The sequence below is a fragment of the Arvicola amphibius genome, chromosome 9, assembly GCF_903992535.2.
Source record: "Arvicola amphibius chromosome 9, mArvAmp1.2, whole genome shotgun sequence".
Lineage (NCBI taxonomy): Eukaryota > Metazoa > Chordata > Mammalia > Rodentia > Cricetidae > Arvicola > Arvicola amphibius.
In genome coordinates this window covers 101,245,613-101,271,980 of record NC_052055.2, presented here as the reverse complement: position 1 = coordinate 101,271,980, position 26,368 = coordinate 101,245,613, and the positions used below count along the sequence as shown (strand labels likewise).

The window sequence follows — 26,368 nt, the reverse complement described above, 5'->3', positions numbered from 1 at the left end:
GCTTCGACAACTCTGTTGCTGATTTCCTGGGTGCTGCTCTCCTGTGATGGACAGAAGACATCTCTCAGCAGATGTCCTGGTCCCCTGGGTCTTGCGATCTTCTGGCTCCCTTTGCTTCAGTTCTCCGAGCCTCTAGGTGTAGTGACTGTGTTGTGGATGTATAACCTCTAGGTGTAGTGACTGTGTTATTACCTGGGGCTGCTCACCCCACAGTCAGTTGTTTTCCGCATTTTGACCTGTTGTGGCTTCCCGTGATGGTCTCTGTCTGCTACAGAAAGAAGTCTCTTTGGTAAGGGGGGATCTGTAAGTTTAAGGAACCCTATTTAAGTTGCCGGTAGATAATCTAGTGCCCTAGGAAAGTGGCAGCTGTCCTTTCCCATCTCGGGTCCATGACCTCTGCAGCCATGGGTAATACACTGGGTTTGCAGTACCTGGCATGCGCTGTCTCCTACTGAGTGGGTCATACATCCAATGAGATGGCTGTTGGCTAGCCTCAACTATGAGTGCCACTATTGTACCCTTGGGTATTTCTCACCATGTGGGGTATTGTTATGGTTTGTAGAATTTATATCCTTTGGGATAGCTAGAGTCTCTTTTTTAAAAAAATAATTTTTCTTTTTTCTTGAGAATTTTATTTAAGCATATTTTACCAAACTTTGGGGCACAACCTGTGCCCCATGTCAGGTTCAGCCACCTGTCTTCAATGAGACAATAAAAAGAGCCACATTGTAAGTGGGAAGCAGGAGAAAGAGAGCTATTCAGTGTGGGCACTTTGGGAAGATGGACAAAAGGATTCAGCAACCCCCTTATGTCTGTCTTCCTAGTCCTGAGCTGAGATCAAAATTTAACTAGAGGGCCAAGGATATGTACACCTGAGCGGTCCCAGTTGAGGGGCAGTCCTTGTCACCACTGACCCATCCTAGTCTGGACTTCAACCTCATCCTGTAAGGCGCTCTGACAAGTTCTTGGAGCAGGGCATCTCCAGGAGACAAGTTCCTCCTCTAGCTGGGGCCTCCCCTTCTGCCAGCAGGAGCTTCCTGTGGAAATCCCATTTGTTTAGGTCCACTTATTGCTTTAATAGTCCGATAATCAGATCGAGACACACACACACACACACACACACAGACACACACACACGTCTTTAAAATACCTTCCTCTGCCGGGTTAGTTACTCACACAGTAAAGTATGGCTGCATTCACCGCATTTACCTCCTCCAGCTCCCTCCAGGTCCCTTAACATATTTCCTTCCCAACTTCGTGTCTCCCATTTTTTTCTTGAGAGCCCAGTGAGTTCAATAGAGAGCGTGGGGTCACACATGTGGTGCATGGGCAGTCCACTAGTGGGAGTGTTCTCAAATCTAAACAGCCTCTCTTCCTGAGCAACTATCAGATGCTGCCAATAGGTCCTTATTAAGGGTGGGGCGTGGAAAGCACGCTCCACAGTGGGCTGAACCTTCATACATCAGTTAACAAACAAGGCACTTCCCAACAGATGTGCCCACAGGCTGCCTGATACAGGTAAGTCCTCATTCCCACTCCCTTTTTACTTTCCAAGATTTTTTAGATTATAATTTAATGACATCACTTTTCCATTCCCTTTCCTATCTCCAAATCCATATAGCAATATGCTCCCCCTTGACTGCTTTCAAATCCATATAGCAATATGCTCCCCCTTGACTGCTTTCAAATCCATATAGCAATATGCTCCCCCTTGACTGCTTTCAAATCCATATAGCAATATGCTCCCCCTTGACTGCTTTCAAATTCATGGTCCCCTTTTATTTAATTCTTGGTACATATGTATTGCTAAATATATAAATACAATCTGCTCAGTCTGTGTGATGTCACTTGTATGTGTGTGCCTTCAGAGCTGAGCAATGGTATTGGCTATCTAAAAGGTGTGCCCTTCCTGGGGAAGACTTATTTCACTCTCAGCCAAGTTCTCCTCGGTTGTGTCGAGATTTCAGTTAATATTAACCAGCATAGTATAGAATCATATAAAAAAATAAGGATAGATTCGGATTTTTCCTTTTCTATTTATGTTCCTTTTATTCCTTTCCCTTAATTGCTCTTCAAGTACACTATAGAAAGTCAGTGGAGGGAGCAGGTACAACTGTGCTACTTATAATTTTAGAGAAAATGCTTTCTCAGTCCTGTTCTGCTTGGTATTATGTTGACCAGAGAGAGGTCTGTTATGGAAACCCTTCTATTAGGGTATTTTATTTTTATTCTTAGCTTCTTTAGGGCCTTTATCATTATAAATAGGATGCTGAATTTTTGTCAAAGATCTTTTTAGTTCATATTAAACTGGTCATGTGATTTCTGTCTTTGCGTCAACCTATGTGGCATATTTATTAATTTGCACCTATTGAGTCATTCTTGAATACTCAGAATGAAAGCCACTTGGTTGTAATATATGATTTATGAGCATGTTGGTGAACTTGATGAGCAAGTACTTAGAAATTAGAGTTTTCTCTTTTTGTTGTATCTTTATCTGGCTTTGGTATCCAGGTAATACTGGCTTTGTAGAATGCATTTGGTTCTTTAGGTAATTCCAATTACACCCATTGGTTCACCAAGCCAGAGAGATGAAATAATTTCTTTGTTCTATCCTGGTCATTTCTATCTAATAATAAATAGAAATAAACTCTTCAGGAAAAGTCACACGTAAGCAGGGCGTGACAGACCCAAAGGTGAGTTTGGAAGGAGCAATTGCATTACCTCTGCTTAGGTGATATGTGATTGAAGTTAATGCATTTGAGGGTGGAGCGTCTGTGGGGCGTTATCGATGTGACCTAGGTCTGTGATGGCTAATCTTGGCTGTCAGCTTGTCTACATCTGGAATCAACTAAAACGCAGACGACTAGGGTACCTGTGAAGGATTTTCTTCACCAAATCGTTCGAAGTCGGAAGAGTCCCCTTAATCTTTGCCGCACCTTCTGGTGGCAGCACACACGCAAGAACACTGGAGAAGGCAGCTTTCGCTCTTTGCCTGCTTGCCTTCACTCTTGCTGATGAGCTCATCATCCTGCTGCTGAGGCAGTCCTTCCTCCACTGATGTTAGGACGTACTTCTTCAGGATCCAGTGTAGACTGAAGACCTGCAGCTCTCTAGGGATCCCCTGGGAGTCCAGCACCAGGCCGGGACTGCTGAGACATCCAGTCTCATGGACTGAACTATTACTGGATTCTCGGCCTTCCTGTTGGACCACAGCCTGTGAGACACGTTAACGAATCTCTTTATGTATATATTCACCTGTCAGTTCTCTTCCTAGAGCCCTGGCTAATCCAGCAGTCTTTCCTTTTTTGTGTGGAGTAGGATGCTGTAGAAGCAGAGGCATTGCTCCTGTTGTGGGTGATGGGGAAAGAATTGTCGCCAGCCATCCTAGTAAGCCGTGGACATGCCACGCCACTATCAACGTGAACGGCCCCTACTGATGTAGTAGTAGCGGGGTTCCCATGGGTACAGTCAGTTATACTCCAATTGTACTCAGCACCCACTGCACAGGAGAGAACCTGGGTTCAGTCCTGAAGACCACAATTTAAACAAATAAGCAAAATAAACCCAAACCACCTGTGACTAGGGAGATTAGTGTCTCTGGTGACACTTTTGCTTGTCTAAATGCATATGATATGCCCATTAAAATGCTTTCTAAATATTTACATTTACTCTCATAAATTATTACTGCTATATCAGCCTTGATCAGGGAAAGCGTCTTTCACAGTGGGCGATGGTTTCTCTGGTGACACACATCACCGGTCACAGTGTCGAAAGTCAGTGACTATTGCTGTGGACTGCCAGCCCAGAAATCACCCCTAAGTGAAAGAAAATAATCGGGCATCTATAACACTCCATCTGGGGGCTTAGAGCACATTGTAAAAAGGCAGAGGAAAGAATGTAGGAACTGGAGGGAGGGAAGGGATTCCGTCTTGGAGCAGGAAATGCCATTTCCATCTTAAAAGCAGAAGCTGCAAGCGCTTGTGTGCAGCCCTCACATGCTGGGGAGCACTGATGTTTCTGTATGGAATGGGGAGGGAGACTTTTACAGGACGAATGGGCACTCAGGACGTAGGACGCCCTATCCTCTTTAAGAATCTGAGTGTTTGACAGTGGCCTGGTGGGAGACTTCTTCGGTGGTGCAGCTGCTTATGAGTTCCCTGTGCTCACTTAACTGATTTCCCCTCCATGCACCTTTAAATAACCCCAGTGAAGACTCCATGGTTGGCTAAGATAGACACGGGCAGAATCTTTCCCTGGCCCTCACTGGCCTCTGTCTAGGGTGGACAGAAGTAGACCCCCTGTCCCCAGGAACCGCTGCCGTCAGTATGTCTGGATATCATGAACTCTTCTGTTTCCTCTGGGATTTTCAGATTTTCACAGTATAGGTTTCAAAGTGTTTCTCTCAATGTGTCTCTGTAGTTCATTGATATCTGTTGTAATGTCTCCTTTTCAACTCCAGCTTTATTAATTTACGGCTGCTCTCTTTGTTGTGTGATAAATTTGGCTAAGAGCTTTTCATTTTGAAAGAGCCAACTATTTGTTTCATTGATTATTCTGTTCTTTTAGTCTTTATTTCACTAATCTCTGATGGGATCCTTATTTCTTTCTATTGATTTTCATTTAGCCTCTTTACATTTTTCTAAGACTTTGAGCTGCATCATTAAGTTATTCATTTGAAATCTCTGAGTTTTGAATGTTTCTAGCTTATAGTCGTAACCTTTCCTCTGAGAACTGCCTTTGCAGTCAAGTTGTGTGGACTGGCTGGTTTTGTGTGTCCACTTGTCACAAGCCAGGGTCATCAGAGAAGAAGGAGCCTCAGCTGAGGACACGCCTCCATGAGATCCAGCTCTAAGGCATTTTCTCAGGTAGTGATCAGTGGGGGAGGGCCCAGCTCTTGGTGGGTGGTGCCCTCCCTGGGCTGCTGGTCCTGGGTTCTGTAAGAAAGCAGGCTGAGCAAGCCAAGTGAAGCAAGCCAGTAAGCAGCACCTTTCCATGGCCTCTGCACCAGCTCCTGCCTCCAGGCTCCAGCCCTGTGTGAGTTCCTCTTTTGAATTCCCCCAGTGCTGGGCTATGATGTGGAAGTGTAAGCCAAATCAACCTTGTCTTCCTCAACTTGTTTTTTGGTCATGGTGTTTTGTCACAGCCATAGAAACCCTAAGACAGAGATTGATACCAGCATCATGGGACATCTCTGAGACAGACCTGACGGTGGTTTGGGGAGGACTATGGAAGGATTGTGGAACTTTGGGCTGGCGTTAAGAGCTCTGTGGGATGCTCTGAGAGAGCTTGGAATACAAGACTGTTGAGAGCGGTGCAGAGGACGGGGGCCTGGCTCATGAAGCTTCAGAGCCATTTGTTATTTTGAATTAAGATCCTGTGGTTCTGGTCAGCTGGGGCGGAAGAATCAGCTGTGCTGAACAAGATACCAGAACTGCTGAAGTGAAGCCTTTAAGTTACTGGGACACTTGACACTGGTCAGCCGGAGCTGAGAGATTAGCGGCAATGAAGCAGAGACCAGCCGCACTGAGGTGAAATCTGGGGTGTGTTTTCTGAGAGCCCAGAGAAGCTGTGTTCCAGAGGCAGCCACAGTAGTGCTTCATGCTGGCAGCAGGACTTGGCAAGGTGTAAGAGCCACCCAGGTGGTACTGGTTTTGAAGGCACGAAGGGGTCATGGAGCACAGCTGAGACTTGGCACTGAGAGAGGCCAGGAGAGACCATTGGTGAAGATGCAGCCTCAGTGGCATTTGAAAGCCCAGGATTGAAGGGGTCATGCAGAGAAGTTGAGGCTTGGCACCATAAAGAGAGCCTGTGGGAGACCTACTGGTGAAAGCGTGTATCAGTCGCAGCAAGGGACGCCAGCATTTTGGAGATGCCGGTACCATGGCAAGGCCACCACCAATGGTAGCAGTGTGGAGTGGAGCCAGCTGGAGCCTAGAAGACAAGTTGTGTGTCCTGCAGAGGGCAGAGCCGGAAAAGTGACCCAAATCATTTGGAGGAGTCCAGAAAACTGTGAGTGAATCCCAGATGATTGACATTGAGCTATTTATGCTGTTGGAGTTTGGTTTCGCTTAGTTCAGATTGTGATGATGCCCCTGTTCTTCTCTCTTGAAGAAGACACTTAAATTTTTGAATTTTAGAGGAGCCCACAGATGAAAGACTTGAGCTTTTAAAAGAGATTGGATATTTTAAAGAGACTGAAATTTTAATGTGCTTGAATTTGTAAAGACGGTGAGGCTTTCAAAGTTATGATTTTAATGTGAGGTCTTTGGAAGGGTTGTTGCTTAATAGTGATGTGCTTGTGTGTCAGGTTGACAAGGGGTCAGTTGTATTGGCTGGTTTTGTGTCTCAGCTTGACACAAGCTAGGGTCATCAGAGAGGAAGGAGACTCAGTGATGAAATACCTCCACGGGATCCATTTTCTTAATTAGTGATCAATGGGGGAGGCCCAGACCATGGTGGGAGTTGCCATCCCTGGGCTACTGGTCCTGGGTTCTCTAAGAAGGTAGGCTGAGCAAGTCAGGGAAAGCAAGCCAGTAAGCAGCTCCTCTCCATGGCTTCTGTAGCGCACCACGCCTGTCTGCGCTCTATGCGTTACCATATAGTTCTTGAATCGGGCAAGGGGCTGGAGATTTAAACACACAGTCAGAGACACGGGTCATCCTTGATGACAGAATGCCCCTTTATTGTGTCCAGGCACAGCTTATATAGGGATCCTTAACTGATAGCCGCGCTCCAGCCAAACCCACCAGAAACCATTCCCCTGCCATCAGGAATTTCTGAGGGTCTCGTGCTCAGAGCAGCTGCAAGCATTACAAGTTGTTTACCAGAAATTCAGGATCTGGGGGGTTCACAGCTCCCGCCAGGCTTCTGCATCAGATTTTGCCTCCAGGTTCCAGCCCCTCTTGAGTTCCTGCCCTGACTTCTTCCAAATAACCATTTCCTCCCCGCCTTGCCTTTTGGTCACGGTGTTTCAACACAGCAATAGAAACCCTAACAAAGACAGTCGTGCTTTTATTTATTTGATTCTAGATCATTTTAAATAGTGTCCCTGGATTTCTTTAATGATCACTGATCATTCAGAGGGCACCCTTCAATCCCCATACATTTGCGTAGTTTCTATAATTCCTATCTTTATTCCACTGTGGTCTGATTAGGTGCCAGAAGCTGCTATTCATCTAGGCTGCATTTGTCAGGACTTGCTTTGCACTAACTACAAAGGGAACGAGCTGACAGTGGATGGAGGGGCTGATACAAACTTAACCAGATATTAAGGCTGATGTCAGATATGGCAGGACAGGTTCGTGTTGATACTTCTTTTGCAATGTCTATCAAGAAAGCATGGCCTGAGCCTAACATGAGGAAACACAGAGTGGACTCATGCTACAAAATGAAAGCCTTCACTGTTTAAAACTGTGGCAGATAACAAAGACCAAGAACTGTTCCAAGCTGAAGGAGACAGAAGAGATAGCAATTAAATACTGTGGCCGTTAGATTCTGGATCGGAAAGGAGCCAGAGACCTTGTGTGTGTGTGTGGTGGGGGATGGGGGGGCAGCTGGCAAACTTTCACGGCGTCCTGATGCTGGTATTTTCTTTGGATAGTGCAGGTGTGAGTATTCAGGAGAGTGGCCTTATTTTTAGGGGAGGATACGAGTATTTAGGAGTGGCAGCACCTCAAGCGATTGAGAGAAGGACTGGCCGCAATAGAGGGAACACGAGGCGAATGTGACATGGTGGCAGCTGCAGCATTTGGTGAAAAGATGCAAAGCCACACGGCTGTCACACAACTTTCTCCAGGCTTCGGGTAGTCTTTCTAGGGTATGTGTACACATGTGAACGTGTTTGCATTTTTAATCTCTGCCGAGTTTTACACTAGCAACTGCTGCTGCCATTTAAAAACATCACGTCTGCCTGTAGACTGCCTGGCTTCTGATAAGAATATGTTTTGCTAAGAGGAGCCCTTTAATGCTAAAAGTGAAAAAAAGGTCTCTTTTGTCCTGGTGAATTTTATGTCAACTCAATGAAATCAAAGCTATCTGGGAGGAGGAGTCTCAATTGATTAGCACCTCCATCACTTTGCCTGTAGGGTATTTTCTCGATTAAGGATTGCCATGGGAAGACCAGCTCACTAGTAGTGGTGCCGCCCCTGGGCAAGTGGTCCCGGGCTGCGTAAGAAAGGAAGCTGAGCATGGCATGGTTGCAAGGCAGTGAGCAGTGTTCTTCCATGGCTTCTGCGTCAGCTCCTACCGCAGGTTCCTGCCCTGTCTTTACTTCATCAACTACTGTAAACTCTAAGGTAAAATAAACTCTTCCTCCACAAAAGACTTGCTTTGTGGCTTAAACTTTAGAGAACTCTGAGAGGAGGTTCCATTGGTTGCTGGGAAGGTCATGAGTTCATAGATGTTGGTGGAATATTCTGTCAAATTCACTTGATGTACGGTGAATTTTAACTCTGAAGATTCTTTGATTTATTGACTGGATAGTCTATCTACTTGATAAGCACATAGTATTGAACTCATCCACTACTAAGGTATTTGTGCCTCTGTTTTTATTTCCAATGCTGTTCTTTTCATGAAATTGAATGCTTCAGCAATTGGTGCATATAATGAACTTATAATTTTATTATTTTAGTAGATTTTTTAACTGTGGTAATTAGTAGCCTTCTTTATCTCCTGTGGGTAATTTTGGTTTGAAGTATACTTTATCATATATAAAGCATAGCCGTTCCTCTTTTATTTTAGCTTCCGTTTGCTTGGCTTACTGACCTGTAGTCTTTGACCCTCACTTTGTATGTGTCTTTACCAGTGAGATGTGTTTCTTACACACAACAAATATTTGAGGTTTGTGTTTTATCCAATAAGCTAATATATATTTTCTAGTTTTATTGTGTGTGTATGCATGGTTTGTGTGTGTATGTGTGTGTGTACAAATGCATGAGGTCAGAGGAAAACTTCCTCTGGTGTTCTTTCCTTTCACCTTTACCTGGGTTCTGGGGGCAAATACAGGTTTTATCCATTAATCTGCATCTTCAGTTAGAATTAAGGCTATTTAAGTGTAGTGTACTGAGAAGGGTCTTCTGATTTCTCTGATTTTTGCTGCTTTCTAGTTTCTAGATTGTTTGTTCTTTCCCCTTGTCTCATGTGAAATAGATGCTAGCTAGATTGCTGAACTGGATGTGATCATTTCCCTTCTGGTTCTCGTTTCATTTATTCTCTCATGAAATTTATTCTTTTTCGTGCTCTCATGGTTCAGACTGTTTCCCTTTCTCTTCCCTGAAACTTTCCCTGTGTATAGTGGAGATGGTAAAAACCACGCTTCAGGGTCTGATGAAACGGCTCTCGTGTTGCAAGTGTAAGGGCTTGTTTGGACCCCCAGAACCACGCAGAACTGCGAACACACAGCACACACCTGCAACCCCAGGGCTTCTGTGCTGAGAATCCTTGGAAGCTCACAGGCCTGCCAGCATGGCATATGCCATGGTGAATAATAAGAGATCCTGTCTCATACAAGGTGGAAAGCAAGGATTGACACCTGAGGTTTTCTCTGCCCTCACATGTGTGTCACTGTTCATTCATGCCTGCACACACACACACACACACACACACACACTCACACACACGGACACACACGGACACACACACATACACACACACACACGGACACACGGACACACACGGGCACAAACACGGACACACATGGACACACATGGACACATGGATTAAAATAAGGTAATATATGTAAATTTTAGGTAAAGAAAAACGTTGAATATGGAGGTTTCTTGTTTCATGAGAGGATTACGTCCCAGTCAAGCCATAGCTGAAAATCTGATCATTCGATATACATTAAATGTAAGCAGCCCAGCACACCGCAGCATTGGTTGTCCCCCTTGTATTGCAGGGTTGATGGAGCTACAGCTTTATGTGACTGTTTAACAGCAAAAGAGAGGGTGAGACTGTGTGTTTCTCCCTCCAGAAAAGACCTGGATTAAAAACTTGAAGTATGATTTCTACTGAATGTATTGCTTTTTCATGATAGTAAAATTGGTAAGCCACTGGTTCAACCACCATCATGACAGGGACCATCTGGTAAGTCTCCCCTCCATTCGTTGGAAAAGCTCAAAGGGGTTTCCTGCCCAGGCCTTTGGTATACATAATATGGATGCTTCTGGCCAGTTTGGCTCCCTTCCTCACAAACCCTCTCAATGACGCCTCAGTTATTCATGACATTAATCACCTCATTCCATGTCTCTGTGGCTTGCTGAGGACAGTGGCCCTCATGGTTCATTGCTTCACACTGTTGTGCCTCTTGTGACCTTTTGTTGTGAGGTTGAAATGAGGGGTAGACACATATTGATGTCAGTCAGAGGCAGGAATGCTGACTTCCCCTCACAAAATTTATAGGGACTTAGAGCTTCAATGGACAGCTTCATTCATTGAAAAAATCTCACTCTCTTTCTCTTTTTCTTTATTTTTCTTTCATATAATACTTCCCATTTTGCCCAGGAGCCACTGTTCCTCTCTCTCCCCTCAGAAAAGAGCAGGCCTCCCAGTGATATCAACCTAACATAGCGTAACAAGATACATTATGACGAGGCACAAATTCTCATCTCAAGGGTGGGCAAGGCAACCCAGTAGGAGGTAAAGTGTCTCATGAACAAGTGAAAGAGTCAGAGACACCCCCCTCACTATTAGGAGTCCCACAAAAACCGCAAGCCAAACAACCACAGCTTGTATGCAGAGGATCTAGTGCAGACTCTGTGATTGCTGCACCAGTGTCTGTGAGGCCCCATGAGCCCCGCTTACGTGAGCCTGTGGGCTGTGTTCTGGCATCCTCGACCCCTCTGACTCCTACAATCCTTCCTTCCCCCTCCCAAGGACTTCCCTGAGCTCCCCCTAATGTTTGGTGTGGGTCTCTGCATCTGCTCCTACCAGCTGCTGGAGGAAGCCCATTTGATGAAGAAATGTCTCTTCTACTGAATGGCTCAAGGGCCCCAACCAGGCTCACTGTGTTAAACTATTTTGCTAGCTGGTTTAGTGAGTGTGAGGGTTTGTGCCCATGCTTTTTTGAGTTTGAGTATGAAATGGCATTGGTCTCTAGGGGTTTACCTTTCCCTTCTGTCTTACAAACAGCTCTGGTAACTTGCCAGGCAGTTGTTTTCCCAGATACTCTGGCATACACAGTCTGTGTTTCTTCTGGGCCTCTGCTTCCCACACCAGTACTTAGTTTATTATGACCACATCTGTTTAATGATGAGACACACTCTCAGATGATGGGCTATGTTGTTAGGTGGTTGTTTTTCGTTGTGTTAGCACCACAGACCTGGACAGCAGAAGTCAATTACTCAATCTGGCCTCTTGAAGAACTCATAAAAGGTAAGCATATTTATGAACTGCCATCAGCATATACTACGTAATGTCTTAGTAAACTTGTAAGTAGGGTTACACTTTCCAATAAGAAACATAGTAAATACACAAGCTGGTAACAGTCATGTATTAACAAGTGTGGCATTCTGCACATACTATAATATGTATTAAACTGACAGTGTAGTAAATATCAGCGTTACCACCTACATGTGAGGAATACGTTGTATTAAGGCATTGGAAAGACTTTGCTGTCCCTAGGTGACAAAAATTCCTTGGCTTCATTATAATCTGCTGGACCACTGTCATCTCAGCAGCCTTCCTTTGTTGATCCGTCATCACATAATTAATGTATTGCTATACTTACTTAGAGGCTGTGGACCAGCACCCAGAATTTAAGAACGCGAGTCCACCTGAAGTTGGACAGTCAGACTGTAGTTGAGGTCGTAGGCATCTGCGACAGTTATTAATCTCCTATGTTAGCTGCTTATCCAGCCCACCAAGGTGAGGGTCTTACCAAGGTGCAGACACAGCATGTTCCCCCCCCCCCACTATCCTGTCCACATACTACCCATGCTGGGTTACTTCCTCCTATACAAATACATATAATTTTATGGCAAGATAAAAGGACTCTTTGCCATGTGTTGTATGCATGCGTGTATTTCTTCTAGTCCAGCTGTTAGCATAACCTAGAGTTTTCCGAAGGCGTCTCAGTTAGGAAATTGCCTCCATCAGATTGGCTTGTGAGCATGTCTGTGAGGCATTTTCTCAGTTGGTAATGGATGTGAGAGGGCTGGAGCCCTGTGGAGGGTGCCCATCCGTGGACTGTGTAGGAAAGCTAGTTGAAATGGTTTGTCCATTGTGTGGAGATGTCTCCTTCTTGAGAGGTGAGGACACCACTTCTCTGTGGGTGTTAGGACAAATATTTAGAATGGAGTTAGGGGTTATGCTAGTTCACTAAAGTGGCAGTTACAGGCTTACCTCCAAGAACCAAGACTTTACTAGTCTCCAGTAGCTGGCTGTGTGTCCAGTACCAGGCATGATTTCCCTCTTGTTTTGAGTGGTCTGAGCTGCAATCAGAGAGCTGTTGCTAATCACCAAGGTATGAATGCCGCTACTGAACCCTTAGAGTTGTTGTGCCATGCTGGTCACTGTTGTGGCTCATAAGCATCATAGCTGGGTGAGACTATTGACTATGTCCCTCCTCTGATGCTCCCATGTCACCTTCTGGTACTATGAAAGCCAGTCCTCAAGAAGGCTTTCAAAACAGTTCTTGCTCGGGGGCCTCTGGGTCCCATGTCTGATGCTGAGAGACGGAGAAATAGTCTTCTTCAGAGAAGAGCACACCAACTGGTTATCCACTACCAGATGGTCAGCCTTGAGGAATACACCCAAATAACATTATACAGGTTTTAGTTATATATTTAGGAATGTGTATATATATATATATATATATATGTATATATATGCATATATACACACATATACATATGTCCATGCAACAACAATGAGCCATGACTTTGGAAGAGAAGCAAGGAAGTGTCTATGGGAGGGTTTGGACAAAGGAAAGGCTAGAGAGGAAATGATTTAATTATGCTATAATCTCAAATAAGAAAAGAAATAATTAAAAAAATAGAAAGCTATCTAAGCAAGCCAGGGAGAAAAAGCCAGTAAGCAGCACTCCTCCATAGTCTCTGCTTTAGTTCCTCCATCAGTTTCTGCCTCGAGTTCTTGCTCTGATTGTGATCTAGAAGTGTAAAATGAAATCAACCCTTTTCTTGTTTGTTTTGGTCCTGATGTTTTTCACAGTAACAGAATGCAAAGTGGGGCCACATCTTGGCTGAGAAGCCAATGAAAGCTTTGTTTTAGGGGTACATCCTGTCTCGGACACTTCTGCTAGCCTACCTGTCTGTCTGGTGTGGGGCAGACCCGCCTTTCTGCTGTTTCCCTGTCTCTTCCCACCCTGTGCTCCAGGAAACAACTCTTCATGGCTCATGCATCTGAGGGCCAGAGAGAAGAGCAGAGCTGGAAGTCTGCCCCGTCTATACCAGGCAATTCTGGACGACGAGGACTTTAGTAAGTCTGTGCGCTCCTGGAAGGGAACTAAAGAGATCACTGACTCCTTGCCACAGTGGAAGCTATGGTTGTTCTTATTGTCTGACTAGTTGACATCCAACATGTGCTTGGGTGATCATGTTCAACTTCACTGCTGGTCACTTATTGGGTTCCTTAGTGCCCCTGATATACGTAGGGCCCATGTCCCCCTGAAGGAACAGAAGGCGACAAGTATGAGCCTTGGGGCTGACTTGGGCATGTAGGCAATTCTTGCATGGCAGTTTGAATGAGAATGGCCCCACCCTGGCTCATATATTTGAATGTTTGATTCCCAGTTGGTGAGCTGTTTTTAGGAGGGCTTAGTTGGTGTGGCCCTGTTGGAGGAGGTGTATCACTGGGAGTGGACTCTGAGGTTTAAAAAGCCACACCGGGTTCAGTCTCTGTTTCTCTGCCTGAAACTGGCAGATCAGATGTGAGCTTTCAGCGTCTGCCCCATTACCATGTCTGTGCCTGCCTGCTGCCATGCTCGCCACCGTGATGATCATAGATTAATCGCCAAACTTGTAAGCAAGACCTCAATTAATGCTTTCTTTTATAAGATGCCCTGGTCATGGTGTCTCATCATGTCATGGTGTCTCTTCATTATAGAACACTGAGACTGCTCTCTCAACTCTGTCCCATCCAGGGCCTGAATCCCGCCCACTCTCGGGCTCATATCTTCTGCCCCAACTGCATTGTTCCCACTATTGAGACACACAGCCTCTCCATGGTCATTTTTATTTAAAGACTCAGAAACACAGGCATCATAGTTTGCCAATTCATCCAAATTTACAGACTGACATTGGTGTATAATAGAAACAATGTGGGTTTGGGGACATGTGCTTGCACGTCTGTGTGTATGTGTGTTGTACAAAGGACAAGGGCGTCTGTGTCTCCTGGAATGGTTTTAGAGTGCCCAACCTTATATTCACACCCCACCATGGACCATCTTGTCTCATCTCTCTCGTTCCTTCCTTCAGTCCACTCGGGGCTGGACTGTCCTGTCTCCGCGGTGACCCTCCATCTGAAGGGCTGCGAACTACTCAAGGAAAACCACCTGGACACCAACTGCCATTGTATGAGTAAGAAGTACGTGCCTCTGGCCAGGATAGAAAGTGAAGTTTCTAGATGGGCTGCTGGCCTCACATTTTGGTAGCCAAGACGTGTCCTCAAAGGTACATCAGGAAAGGTACCTCTTTTCTGTTCTGGACTATGGCATACATGATTTTGAAAGTTAAAGGGTTTGAGAGTATTCAAAATACTCAGACCATGGGGCTCATTGTGTATTTTTAAGAGCCCCTCCTGGGAACGAGCCCTAGGGCCCTGTTTCCCTCCCCAAGGAAGTTCCTGTGTAAACCCAGGACTTTGTTAGGAGAGGGTCCAGCTGGTGTTGTCCAAACCTTGCCACTCCCCTCAGTGTTCTATCAAGCTGCTACCTCCTCACCGTCACGAAGCAGAAAGGAAGACAGGGCAAAGTTGACCTGTTGACTCCAAGTCGATCTTGTTGAGGAGGGAAAAGGGGACTTTGATTGTCTGGAAACCAGAGTTAGTTCTGGCTCCACTAAAAACACGTCTTTCTCAGGAAATAGCCTGCTATACTTCCCTGGTGACAGCATGGATTTAACCATACACAGATCTGTGCACGGATAGGCAAGTAGTTTAGCAGTGGCAGTGACTAGAGACCTTGTGGTTGTCACTGACCCTGCACACAGGGACCCCTATGCCTAAGCTCATTGGCTCAGAACAGTTTTCTTATGTCCAATAAGTCTATTATCATGGAGGAAGAGACTTTCCCTAGGCGTCACTGCTTTCATATGGCAGTCACACCTAGTTAAATCATAGCCCCAAATAGGAACTTTGAGGGTAAGTGGTCCTTATTTTATTACAGAAACTAGTGATAGCCTCTGATACACAGGGCTTGGTGATTTTGTAAAAAAATGTACACAGAGATTCACAAATTGATATTTTTGAGGTGAAAAAAGTGTTTCTAAGTGTGCCACTCACACCTCTCGGCAGTCATTCAGGCCAGCCTCTCGGGAGGCAAGCTGTTGCTCCAGTGAATGTTCCAGGAAGGCCTCAGGGCCAAAGAAACCATCCTGTTCCTTTTCCCTGTGTCCCCAGGCCCTGTAAGCCTGGAGTCATGAGCTAGACTCTTATTATCATGGTACCTTTGGTCTCTAGCAGATGGAATTTTGCCTGGCCTGATACGGGAAGTTACTTATTTTTGAAACGAAGACAAAAACCTTTGCAAGGTAGTGATTTGAGCTGTTGTAAAAGCTGCATTTTGGCAGCAAAGACACGCTTTAAGAATGCTATTTTTAGCCATTCTCTCTAAAGCAATCAAAGGGAGCTTCAGGGGTCAGTGTGTGTGTGTGTGTGTGTGTGTGTGTGTTTTCTGCCACACAAAAAGGCAGAATAAATTCCTCAGAACGTTTCCATTTTTTTTTTAATTCATAATCACTCCTATGTAGACGGAGCATGTGGTTTAGGCTATTGCCAGGAGCTAGGAAAGACCCTCTCCGACTCCACGTGACCGTCTCGGCAGACTTTCTCCCTCACCTCATGGAAGCACCAGGCAACGTTTTGATTTTACAGATAGGAATTCCTCAATATGTTCCCAACTTCATATGGGAAATATATAAAACTTTCCTTTGATGTTACCTCAATTTTTTTTCCTTGAAGCTTACCCAAGTGATTTCTAGTTTTACAAAAATCAGCACCAGATGCATGAAAAATATGCAGCGTCTGACCTATTAGAAATATATAAAGTTTAAGACTTTATGTTAAAAAGGTGCCATAAGAAGGAAGCAATGCAGAGACAGTGGTGGCAAAACCAAAATGTGTTCCTTATTATCTGCAGTAGCCAACAGGACCCCACTGGACACCTTGGGAGACTCAGAGCCCTTATGTGAGGCTCCTCAACCACAAATGCCCTGTCTGTGGAGTCTGATGGCAGGTGTCAGAGGTATATAGAGGAATGATACCCAGGACAGCTGGGGAAGCTACTCTCCATTGCTGTCAGCCCTAGCACACGGCCCCACTCTCCACCCAGGCTCCCAGCCGTGCACCGAAAACTAAGATTGCCTTAGCTGCTGGATGGCATAGTGGTGCGCTGTCTACGTGGGCAGCTTTTTCTGTGGTACTGGTCACTGAGACTCACGGCATGATCTTGAAGGACTCTCATGTGTGCTTTTGATGAGGGTATGGCTGTCAGAACCAAGACGACATCCATATGTCACGTGAGGGTATGGCCGTCACAACCAAGACGACATCCATATGTGCTTTCAACTAGGACTTCACAACCGCGTCATCACCCCAGTCTGGCTGTTCCTGACAGGTGCTTTAGAAAGGCCCTGGGACCTAGGTGACAAGGCTTCCTCTGCTCACATAGTGCATTCTTGGGTACCCTCTCCTGGAAGGCAGAACTGGACATGAGCAGTGGCCTTCAGAAGCTCTCCACAAAGCTGCCTGGGAAGAGGCCCGTGCGGCCATTCCGCTGCAGAGTCCCCTTGTACCAGCCGTCTTCATGTTTCTTGTGTACGAAGACGATATCACCTTCCTTTAGTTCAATCTCTGCTTCACTCTGTGGAGGGTAAGAGACCACCACACGGTACCTGGGAGGACAGAAGGAACAGCATGTGATGGGGGGGGGGGGGCTAGGTTATCCCTCTTGTGCCCTGGAGCCTACCTGCCCACTTTGAGCTCTCTATCCCCTCTTCTCTCTTGTGTAAGTTCTTACAGTGGGAGGTTACTTTGCACATTTTTTTAAAATTATCTTTTTAAAGTTTTCTCAAAGCTCTTTAATTTGCCACCAAATCTCCCTTGGAGCTGTTGGTCAGGGAGCCTCCCAGGCATCTAAAACAATATAGGCAATTGTTACTGCAGTTGGCTGCCACCAGAAAAGATAATCACATGCTCCAATTGTATGACATAGGAAAACCAGGCTGGAACTGATGTGGAAGCGTCTTCCCTATTGGTTAGCACTCAGTATTGCAAGGCACTGCACTATGCCGGGTACTACAGGGAGAACAGTGATCAGCAGCCTTGCTCAGCTAAAGGCCTGGCATGCTACACTACCAACTGGCCAGGCAACAAGTGCCAACTGGTACAATAGCGGCAAGTCTACAACGGGGCATTTCCTGCTCGGAGTTGAGGCCTGCTCCACAAGAGGGAAGTCACATTTTCTACGGTAAACCTGGCCAGAAGCCAGCGGCTGGAGAAGTCGTAGCCCTAGTGAGGAAGCCACAGTTCCTGCTCTGTAAGATTGACATGACACAGTAATCAAAATTGCCTTCTGGATAATTATAGTATTCTGCTTCTCCCCAGAGGTTAATGCTGTTGTTAGCTTTGGTCCAAGAGATGCTTCTCCCAAGGGCAGTGGTCATTGCAGAGACTCACACGTGGTCACAGTGCTCAGAGTAGGTAACTGCCGAATGTTTAACCACAGGTGAGATAGCTGCATGTCTCCGCCTCCCAGGCTCAGGGGATGTTGCGGAAGTGGCAGGAAGAATGTAAGAGCTGGAGGGCGGGTCAGAGTGCTGTGGGGTGACATGAATGCAGCACTATTTCATATTTATTCATTTTGAGACAGGGTTTCTCTGTAGCTTTGGAGCCTGTCCTGGAAGCAGCTCTTGTAGATCAGGCTGGTCTCGAACTCACAGAGATCCGCCTGCCTCTGCCTCCCGAGTGCTGGGATTGAAGGCGTGCACCACCACCCCCTGCTACAGAAAGGTATATAAGAAGCAAGAACATCGCATCCTTTGCTTGTTTGGCTTTGCCCTTAGTGCTGAGTTATCTGCCCTGTTACTGCTGATTATCTTGCTGACTGCAGAACCAGTGTTTCCGGGGGCTTTCTAGGAACTTTCTGGGTTCCCAGCACCAGACTGGGTCTAGCGGGGCACCTACCTTGTGGACCAAGTGCTTTGACCGCTGAAGCACTTGGCCAACCGCAGAGACCAGCTAACTACCAGGCTCTTAGCATCTCAGCTCACTCTCGGGTTCACATATATTTATAAATTCACATTTGTTGAATTCACCCCTTTGCTCTGTTCCTCTAGAGAACCCTGGTAAAAACAGATAGCCTATGAGCTTAGACTCTGGTCAGAAAGCCCTCTCAGTTGAACCTCTCATCCAGCTGCTAGCCAGCTGTGGAACCATGAGCAAGTTTCTTGGACTTTTACAGAACATCAGTTACTTTATCAGGAAGTGGGAATGCCGAATTAATAAGATTCTTAAAGGGATTCAGTGGCTGATGCACACACTGCAGGTACTGATATACAGGTACTTGCAGAGCCTGGCCTTCCTGGTGTCAGCGGCAGGAACTCGTGCTCACTGAATGTTTTGAGTCCCAGCCTTTCACAGAATTCTGAGCAGATGATAGCCACCATCACTATAACTGCAAATGTCAATACAGTTAAACATCTTAATTGGTCATTAGAAGTCAGTGCCTGGCTCAGTGTCCCTCTGAAGAGCTTGGTGTCCCTGTGACCCTGAATCTAACAGCACTACAGATGCAGCTCAAAGGCATCTAGCACCGTAGTTTGTGGCTGTGCGACAGCAGGAGTATGGATGCTATTGCATTTTTTATATGATTAAAAACAGGATTCCAGATATTTTACATCAGAAAGCTGCAAGAAATCGGAATTTTGGTCACTGCAGAGGAACTAAAGAAAAGCTTAGAGCCAAGTGTCGTGGGGCAAATCTCTAATCACAGCACTGGGAAGGCAGAGGCTGGCAGATCTCTGAGTTTGAGGCCACCCTGGTCTACAGAGCAAGTTTCAGGGCAGCCAAGCTTAGGCCGTGAAGGACAGAAAGCTGGTGAAGATGTAATTGAACGAGGAGATCATGTTCTGGCTCCAGGAAGCAAGAGAACTTGGCAGCTTCAGCCACGTGGTTCTGGGTTTAGAATTAAGTATAGAAGAAAGGAATTATAGAATAAAGCTGCTAGACCAGGTATGTGTCAGGGGTGTCCCTGAATGGAGGCCTATTATTAGAGAGGCCATTGTGGGAAGCTGTGAAGTTGAATCTCAGATTGCCTTGGAGAATCCAAGATGTTGGGGATTCTAGAGTCATGGGATGCCTGCGGAGGAGAGCTACTAGCAGGGAGTGGAACCAGCCCAAGAGAAAGAAGTGTGCTGCTGTCAACAACGCTGGATGGAGCTGGAGATCTGAAGGGCGTTTTGACATCTGACATGAAGATGCAGAGTTTGGAGTGTGTCCAGCTGGTTTTCAATCTTGCTTTGGTCCAGTATTTCCTTGTTATGCTCTCTTCTCTGCTGGGAAGCTATACATTACTGAAACAGTAATGTGTATTCTGTGCCATTATATGTTGGAGGTATGGGATCTGACTTTTGATTTTGATTTTACAGGGGATTACAGTTAAGAGATTACATGAATCTCAGAAGAGACTTAGAAGTTTGGACTTTAAAACATTGCTGAGACTGTTATAGACTTTGGGAACTTTTGAAGTTGTACTAAATGCATTTTGTATTAGGATATTGATACATGATGGGTTCAGGGAGTAGAATGTGGTGGTTTGAGTATAATTGCCCCCCCCCCCCATAATCTCATAGGGATCAGCACTATTAGGAGGTGTGGCCTTGTTGGAGGATGTGTGTCTCTGTGGGGGTGAGCTTTGACGTTTCCTGTGCTTAGGATACCGCCCAGTATCTCAGTCAGCTTCCTGTTGCCCACAATGCAGGACTCTGAGCTATGCCTGCATGCACGCCACCATACTCCCTGCCATGGTGATAATGGACTAAATCTCTGAAACTAAGTGAGCCCTCTCAATTAAATGCTTTCCTTATAAGAGTTGCGATGGTTATAATGTCTCTTCTTAGCACTAAAAACCCCTAACTTAGACACAAGGCAGGCTGGGGATAAGGAGTATGCCCTGGGGCTTGGGTAAAGAGGAACATTTGATAAGCTTGATCCCTGGCAAACTTCATTTTGCCCAGTCCCCAAGGAGGTTCCAGAACTTGGGTGTTAGTCCTAAAGAGAGGACACAGAGATAAAAAACCCTCACCTCCTTACCTCTCTCTGGGCAGTGGCTTAGGTTCAGGGTGGATGGAAGCCATGGACAGAGTTGCTTGCCGAGAAGGGGACAGAGAGAAATTCAGATCCAAAGAGCCGGCTTTTCTGTGCAGTGGCTCCAACCCAATGGCTCCCTGCATCTCGCTCTCTATGGGGCAGGAACCTGCCCTGCCGTGGACGGTCAATGGGGACACTTCAGGGCCCACGGCACCCTGCAGTGAGGTATCCAGGGCCGACTGGGGGTCGTGCGTTGGAGATATAGATGGTGGGGAGCGTGACTTCTTCTTGGTAGATGCCCCAGCTAGCAGCTTCAGCAGCCCACTCTTTTTCTCCTTCTGCAGAAACACACACAGTTAAATGGGATATGTTAGTGTCTCTGCGAGGACCGTCCTGTTAATCTAGTCAGAGGAAGACAGCCAAGACAAGCCTGAAAACTCAAGTGTTCTTCACTGCAACCTGGAAGGAATGTCTCACAAGGCCCCTCCCATGGGAGGGTTGCTGGCTAGGGATCCCACAAAACAGCACTTCCCCATGATAAGTAAGTCCTGTGTCAGAGGAAGCCGGTCAGGGTGAATGCTTTGGTCTGTAGGGGAGATGTTTCTAGTGGGGCTTCTCATGGATCTGGACCATACTGTGGCCTGGATCTTCTGAGAGGAGTTCTGGACAGTCTCCATGTCATATCCTACTATTATTTTTCCCTAGTATTAGTTTTTAAAAATTATAGAAAATTGCAGGACTTTTCGCCCAGCTGGGAGGGTAATTATTCTTCACAGGGCACCCAGACATACAGTCCTCATCCGAGGATGGGCTACAGTATATGTCTTTGGGGCAATCGGTTTAGAACCCTTGGGCATTTAAACTTTCCTCCACACAAACAGCAGTGGAGTATGTAAATCTGTGCATGCATGAGTGTGTGTATATGCATGTGTGTGCACAGTGTGGGCATATATATATATATATGTATAGTGTGTATATGTATATTTGTGTGTATATTTTATGTATATAGTGTGTATAATATATGTATATATAGTATGTGTATAACATGTATGTGTATATATAGTGTGTATGTATGTGTATATATTGTGTATATGCTAGTGTATATATAGTATGTATAATGTGTATGTATATTGTATGTATATGTGCAGTGTGTATATATAGTATGTGTATATGTAGTGTGCATATATAGAATATACAAAATATATACTGTGTATATATAGTGTATATAACATGTATATATAGTGTATGTGGCATGAATGTTTTATATATATACATATACATACACACACACACACACACACACACATATATATATATATATGAGATGGGGAAGCTCAACCAATCACATCTGGTTAGGGTGTGGCTGCCTGGAGCCCAGGTAGAAAAACTGGGGTAGACAGGTGCGCGTGCTCTCTACTCAGTGCTCGCTGGACCATTATGGACTTCGGACCTCCCACTCTTGTAGCGTGAGCGTGAGTTCCCCCCTTTTTCAATTAAGAGCACCGGCTGTTCTTCCAGAGGTCCTGGGTATATATATTCTATATATATATATAATGTATGTGTGGATACAGTGTTGTATAATTGTGATTTTAAGTCTCATGGTGTGTAATGTCACAGGTCTATCTGGCCAGTAACTGAAGCGTGGTTATCTGAAGGCTTCTGGCTCTACTGATGTGCAGTTTTGGGGGTGCTTTGTTGTCTGGGTGGCTACCTGGGCCATGATCTTCCCCTTCAGCAGCCAGAGGGCCATGAGCCCACATGTGGGGCTGTGAGCATCCTTCTGAGCTCTGCACAGTCTCAAGGCAGCTGATCATGAGGAGCTGCTGAGTACTGTGTATGAGAACTGGAAAGAAGCTGTCTGCAGGATGGACTGACTAGAACTGCAGGGCTGGGGAGAGGCTGGGATGTTGCAGGTCCAGAGGAATTGCCTTGTCCTAGGCTAGCTTTATCCCCCAGAATGCCATTCCTTGCCCACCTCTGTGTCAGAAGTAACATCCCGTGACTAATGGATACAAACCTTTTGGAATCTATTAACTTAGTGGACCACTGGCTTCCACCAGCCCAAAGGCTAAGAATGTCATCAGACAGCATCTTAGGCCTATAGAAAACCTCCTCTCATCTGCTATAAGCACCTCTCTTAGACACTAATGTATTTTAAACTTACCTTGATTTATGACTTCCTTTGCTCAGTAAGATTAAAACTTATAAAACTGCTTCCACATTGGAACATGGACTTTGGGATAACCTAAGTCTGTGTTCTGGGGCATGGTCACTCATAATGGCTCCAGAAGAAACTATCTCTTCCTTTTAAGTTGCTTCCCCCCATCAGCATGGAGGGCTCAGGATCCCCCTACTTAGAGAACATCATAGAAAAGCAACCTCCAATCTGTCACTCTTCTTTGTTCCCCCTCCCTACATGGCTCAGGACCCCCTGAGCTGGCTTTTCTTCCCTTCTTCCCGCACATGCACATGTCAGTCCCAGTGTAGGGCCTGGAGCACTTCATGCCTAATGCTCCTTCAGCCACATAGCCTCGCTCCTTTCAAGAACTTTGCCTAAATTTCTTGTGCCCTGGGAGCTGGATGGGAAATGGGAAATGGAACCAGAGTCATTAGTTAAATGCATGTTGAGTTGGAGCACCTGCCCTGCTGTATGGGGCTTAAGGCGTAGTGTTGCCAAACTTGTGCATACCCAGGCCACTCTGGGGGTAGAGACGGAGAGGGCGGTGTTCTCAGGAACAGTCATGGAAACCGCAGTGAGAGCAAAGGGGTGAGGGGATGCTAGCCATGGCCAGGAGTGGAAGGACTCCAGGGTCTGAGGAGGGGGCAGGCTCCCCCAAAAGGACAGCAAAGCTTCCTCATGGGGCAGTCTTGCCCAGAGAGGACGGGGGGGCAAGTCTGAGACAGTTTGAGTGGTCCAGATGTGTTAAGTGTCCTCCAGCACATCAGGACACAGCCTCCAACATTCTAAAAGCTGCAATCGGTCCGTGGTGTGAGGAGGGAAGCTGGGTCCACCTAGGTGTCTAACCTAAGTCTATCACTTACTCTGAAGGTGTGACCCTCCTCCCAGCGTGACAGGTGAAATCTAGCAGCCAACAAAGGCCCTGATGTATATCCTCCCCGCCCTCGACCACCTACGTGTCTTCATCCACTGGATTATCATTTGCCTGTTTCCTTTTCAACATCCCCTCAGGGATACAAGCATTGGAAGGGGAGGGTAGTTCATTTGGTTTTACACAGCACCGCAGGGCCTAACGCAGTGCCTGGAACATAGCAGGCACTCCATACTTGTGCACATAATGCACTGGGCTCAGCATCAGAGTTGTTAGGATGCCTGAATAGAGAAGACACGTGGGGCCATTCACAAAGCACTCAGGCTGTGAGAACCTTGGTGTCGTGTGCAGTGAACCGGAGGACAAGTCCCTGCTACTTCACCCTACACCACTGAGATTCTTGGTGACCACATCCAGCTTTAATGGTATATACTGGAAAGGGACAGGGTGGCCACGTGCATGGGTAATTTTCCTGTCTCAGTTCTTCAGGATGAAACGTGACTCACGATTTTCCGAATTTAACTTGGACAAACACTGATTTCTTGAATACAGAGATTTCTCCAAAATGTTTGCCTTCTGGAGTGGGAGTCTGCCAATGCCTGCAGCATCTAGTAATCCCTTTGCTGTGGGATTCCTCAGAATAGCAGCCATCACGCCTGTGCAATGCATGGAATAGGGTGACAGATGTTCTAAGCCCTTCCTGGGGAGTCATCACATACGATACTGATAAGGATTAACCAAGAGGCACTTGGCTATATGTGGTGGGGAAAGATTCATGACTCAGTTTGGGGAGTAACATAGAGGAGATAACAGATTTCACAGGAACAGTCTGGACTAAGGGTTTATGTTTCAAAAGGATGGACTGTAGGGTTTCTTCTGGACAGTGGATAAACCAGAGAGTTAACAAGCCTGGAAAGACGAATCCCTTGTTGCCTACTGATCATTCTGGATTCTTGGAGTCCATCTGAACCCTTCTGGAATTAGGTCCCTTATCCCAGCAGCTTCTCTGTGTGGCCAAGATCCAATCAGAGGGGACTAGGGCAAAGGGCTGGAGGGTAATGGACTGGGCCAGGCTGGGGCCTTCAGCAGGAGGTGTGCCAGAAGCTCCCACTGTGAATATGAAAACATCTCTCCCTCTAGAGCAGTGGTTCACAACCTGTGGGTTGCCTATGACCAGCCTGCATTTCAGATATTAAATCACTATTCCTAATAGTAGCAAAATTACAGTTACAAAGTAACAAGGAAAATAATGTTATGGTTGGGGAGGTCACCGCGACCTGAGTGGCGGCATCGAAGGGTTGCAGGTTTATGGAGGTTGAGGACCAACTCTGGAGTCTTGGGAGGGAGAGGAATTGAGAGCTTTTGAAAAAATACTGTGTACACTTGCTCACACTTGTATATATTCAGTGTGCACATATACCCAAACCTGGACACACATACCCTCTTAATCTAGTTACCATCTGTGCTGGAGGGGTGGCTCAGCAGGCCTGAGTTCAGTCCCCAGCATCCGCATGAAGACTCTCTGTAACTCAGGTTCCAGGGGATCTGACACCCCTTTCTGGCCTCCATGGGAACGGGAGACACTTGGCACACACATACATGCGGACAAAACACAGCACAAATGAAATAAAATAACAAATTAAAAATATAAAAATCACCACCTGGAACTCCAATATTAAGAGACTGGGGTGGAGGCTAGGGATATAGTGTGTGGTGTGTGTGTGTGTCGGGGTAAAGCACTTGGCTAATATGCATGAGTCCCCAGATTCCACCTCAAGCACTTCAAGAGATTTTTGGTGTTAATTGGTACTGCATTGTAAGACATACAAATTGTAAAATATTATTTTGGGTTATGACTAAGATAGAAGCCTTAATGTCTTTGTTTTGTGTTGTCCCTGTATAAGAATGCAGCCAGAGGACAAACACTTAGAACTTAACGACTCACTGCTGAAGGGCCAATCAAATGGTAGAAAATTGTCACATGGGATAGGATTTGGTGTTTAAAAATAAATACTAAACTTTTCAGGGACACTATGCATTTCACCAAAATTCATTCATTTGGCTCCTTTATTTTTTTGAGATGGCATTTTGCTTTGTAGCTCAGGCTATCCCAGAACCTGAACTCCTCTTGCCTCATCCCCCTTAGCAGCTGGAATTATGAGCCTTCACCACTATACCTAACATAAATACATACGCATGCGTGCACGCGTGTGTACACACACACAGACACACACAGACACAGACACACCGTCAGCCTCTTGGTGCAGCGGCAGCATGTTGGTCTCATATATACATGCTGTATGTGTGTATTGTATGTTTACATACACTGCTTGGTCCTGCTGGGGTGGGGCTTCACTTGCATCCACTAGGCAAATGTTACTACTAGCTACATCTCCAAATGATTTCCTTTACTAACCCGCGTAACCCCTCAGATTTACCATAGGAATTTCTTCTGGCAGTGTTTTAGCTTGGATTGTCTGCGTACATACTGAACACTGGGTCCGATGACCATTGCCAGAGGCAGGAAGCTGCAGACAACTCTTCCGGATGGCCTGCCGACTGAGAAGGTGTCTGAAAATGTCCTTTACCCCCGCTCTAAACTCATTTTGCTTCTTTCACACTCTGTCTGCTGAGTCAGTCAAACTGATGAGTTATCCGAGACTCGGGATGGGGGTTGGCACAGAGTCAGTCAGGGACTCCTTCCTACCACATCGACAGAGAGCCAGATCCAGATAACCCAGGAGAGCCTCAATCTGCAGAGTCACAAGCCACCGCTAGGAGGTGATGATCATCTAATCTGAGGGGCATGGTTTTTTTTTTAAAGATTTATTTATTTA

At 45.9% G+C, this 26,368-nt stretch overlaps 1 protein-coding gene across 1 annotated transcript in view; it reads right to left on the bottom strand.

Annotated features, from left to right (window-relative positions):
- Positions 1-16,897: 16,897 nt before the first annotated feature.
- The window catches only part of Sh3rf3 (SH3 domain containing ring finger 3), a 258,560-nt gene continuing 249,089 nt past the window's right edge, over positions 16,898-26,368 (bottom strand). The window contains exons 9-10 of the mRNA XM_038343904.1: positions 20,485-20,819; positions 16,898-17,066 (exon numbers count right to left, since the gene is read on the bottom strand). Coding sequence (XP_038199832.1) covers positions 16,898-17,066; positions 20,485-20,819 — 504 coding nt within the window. The remainder of the gene's footprint in view (positions 17,067-20,484; positions 20,820-26,368) is intronic.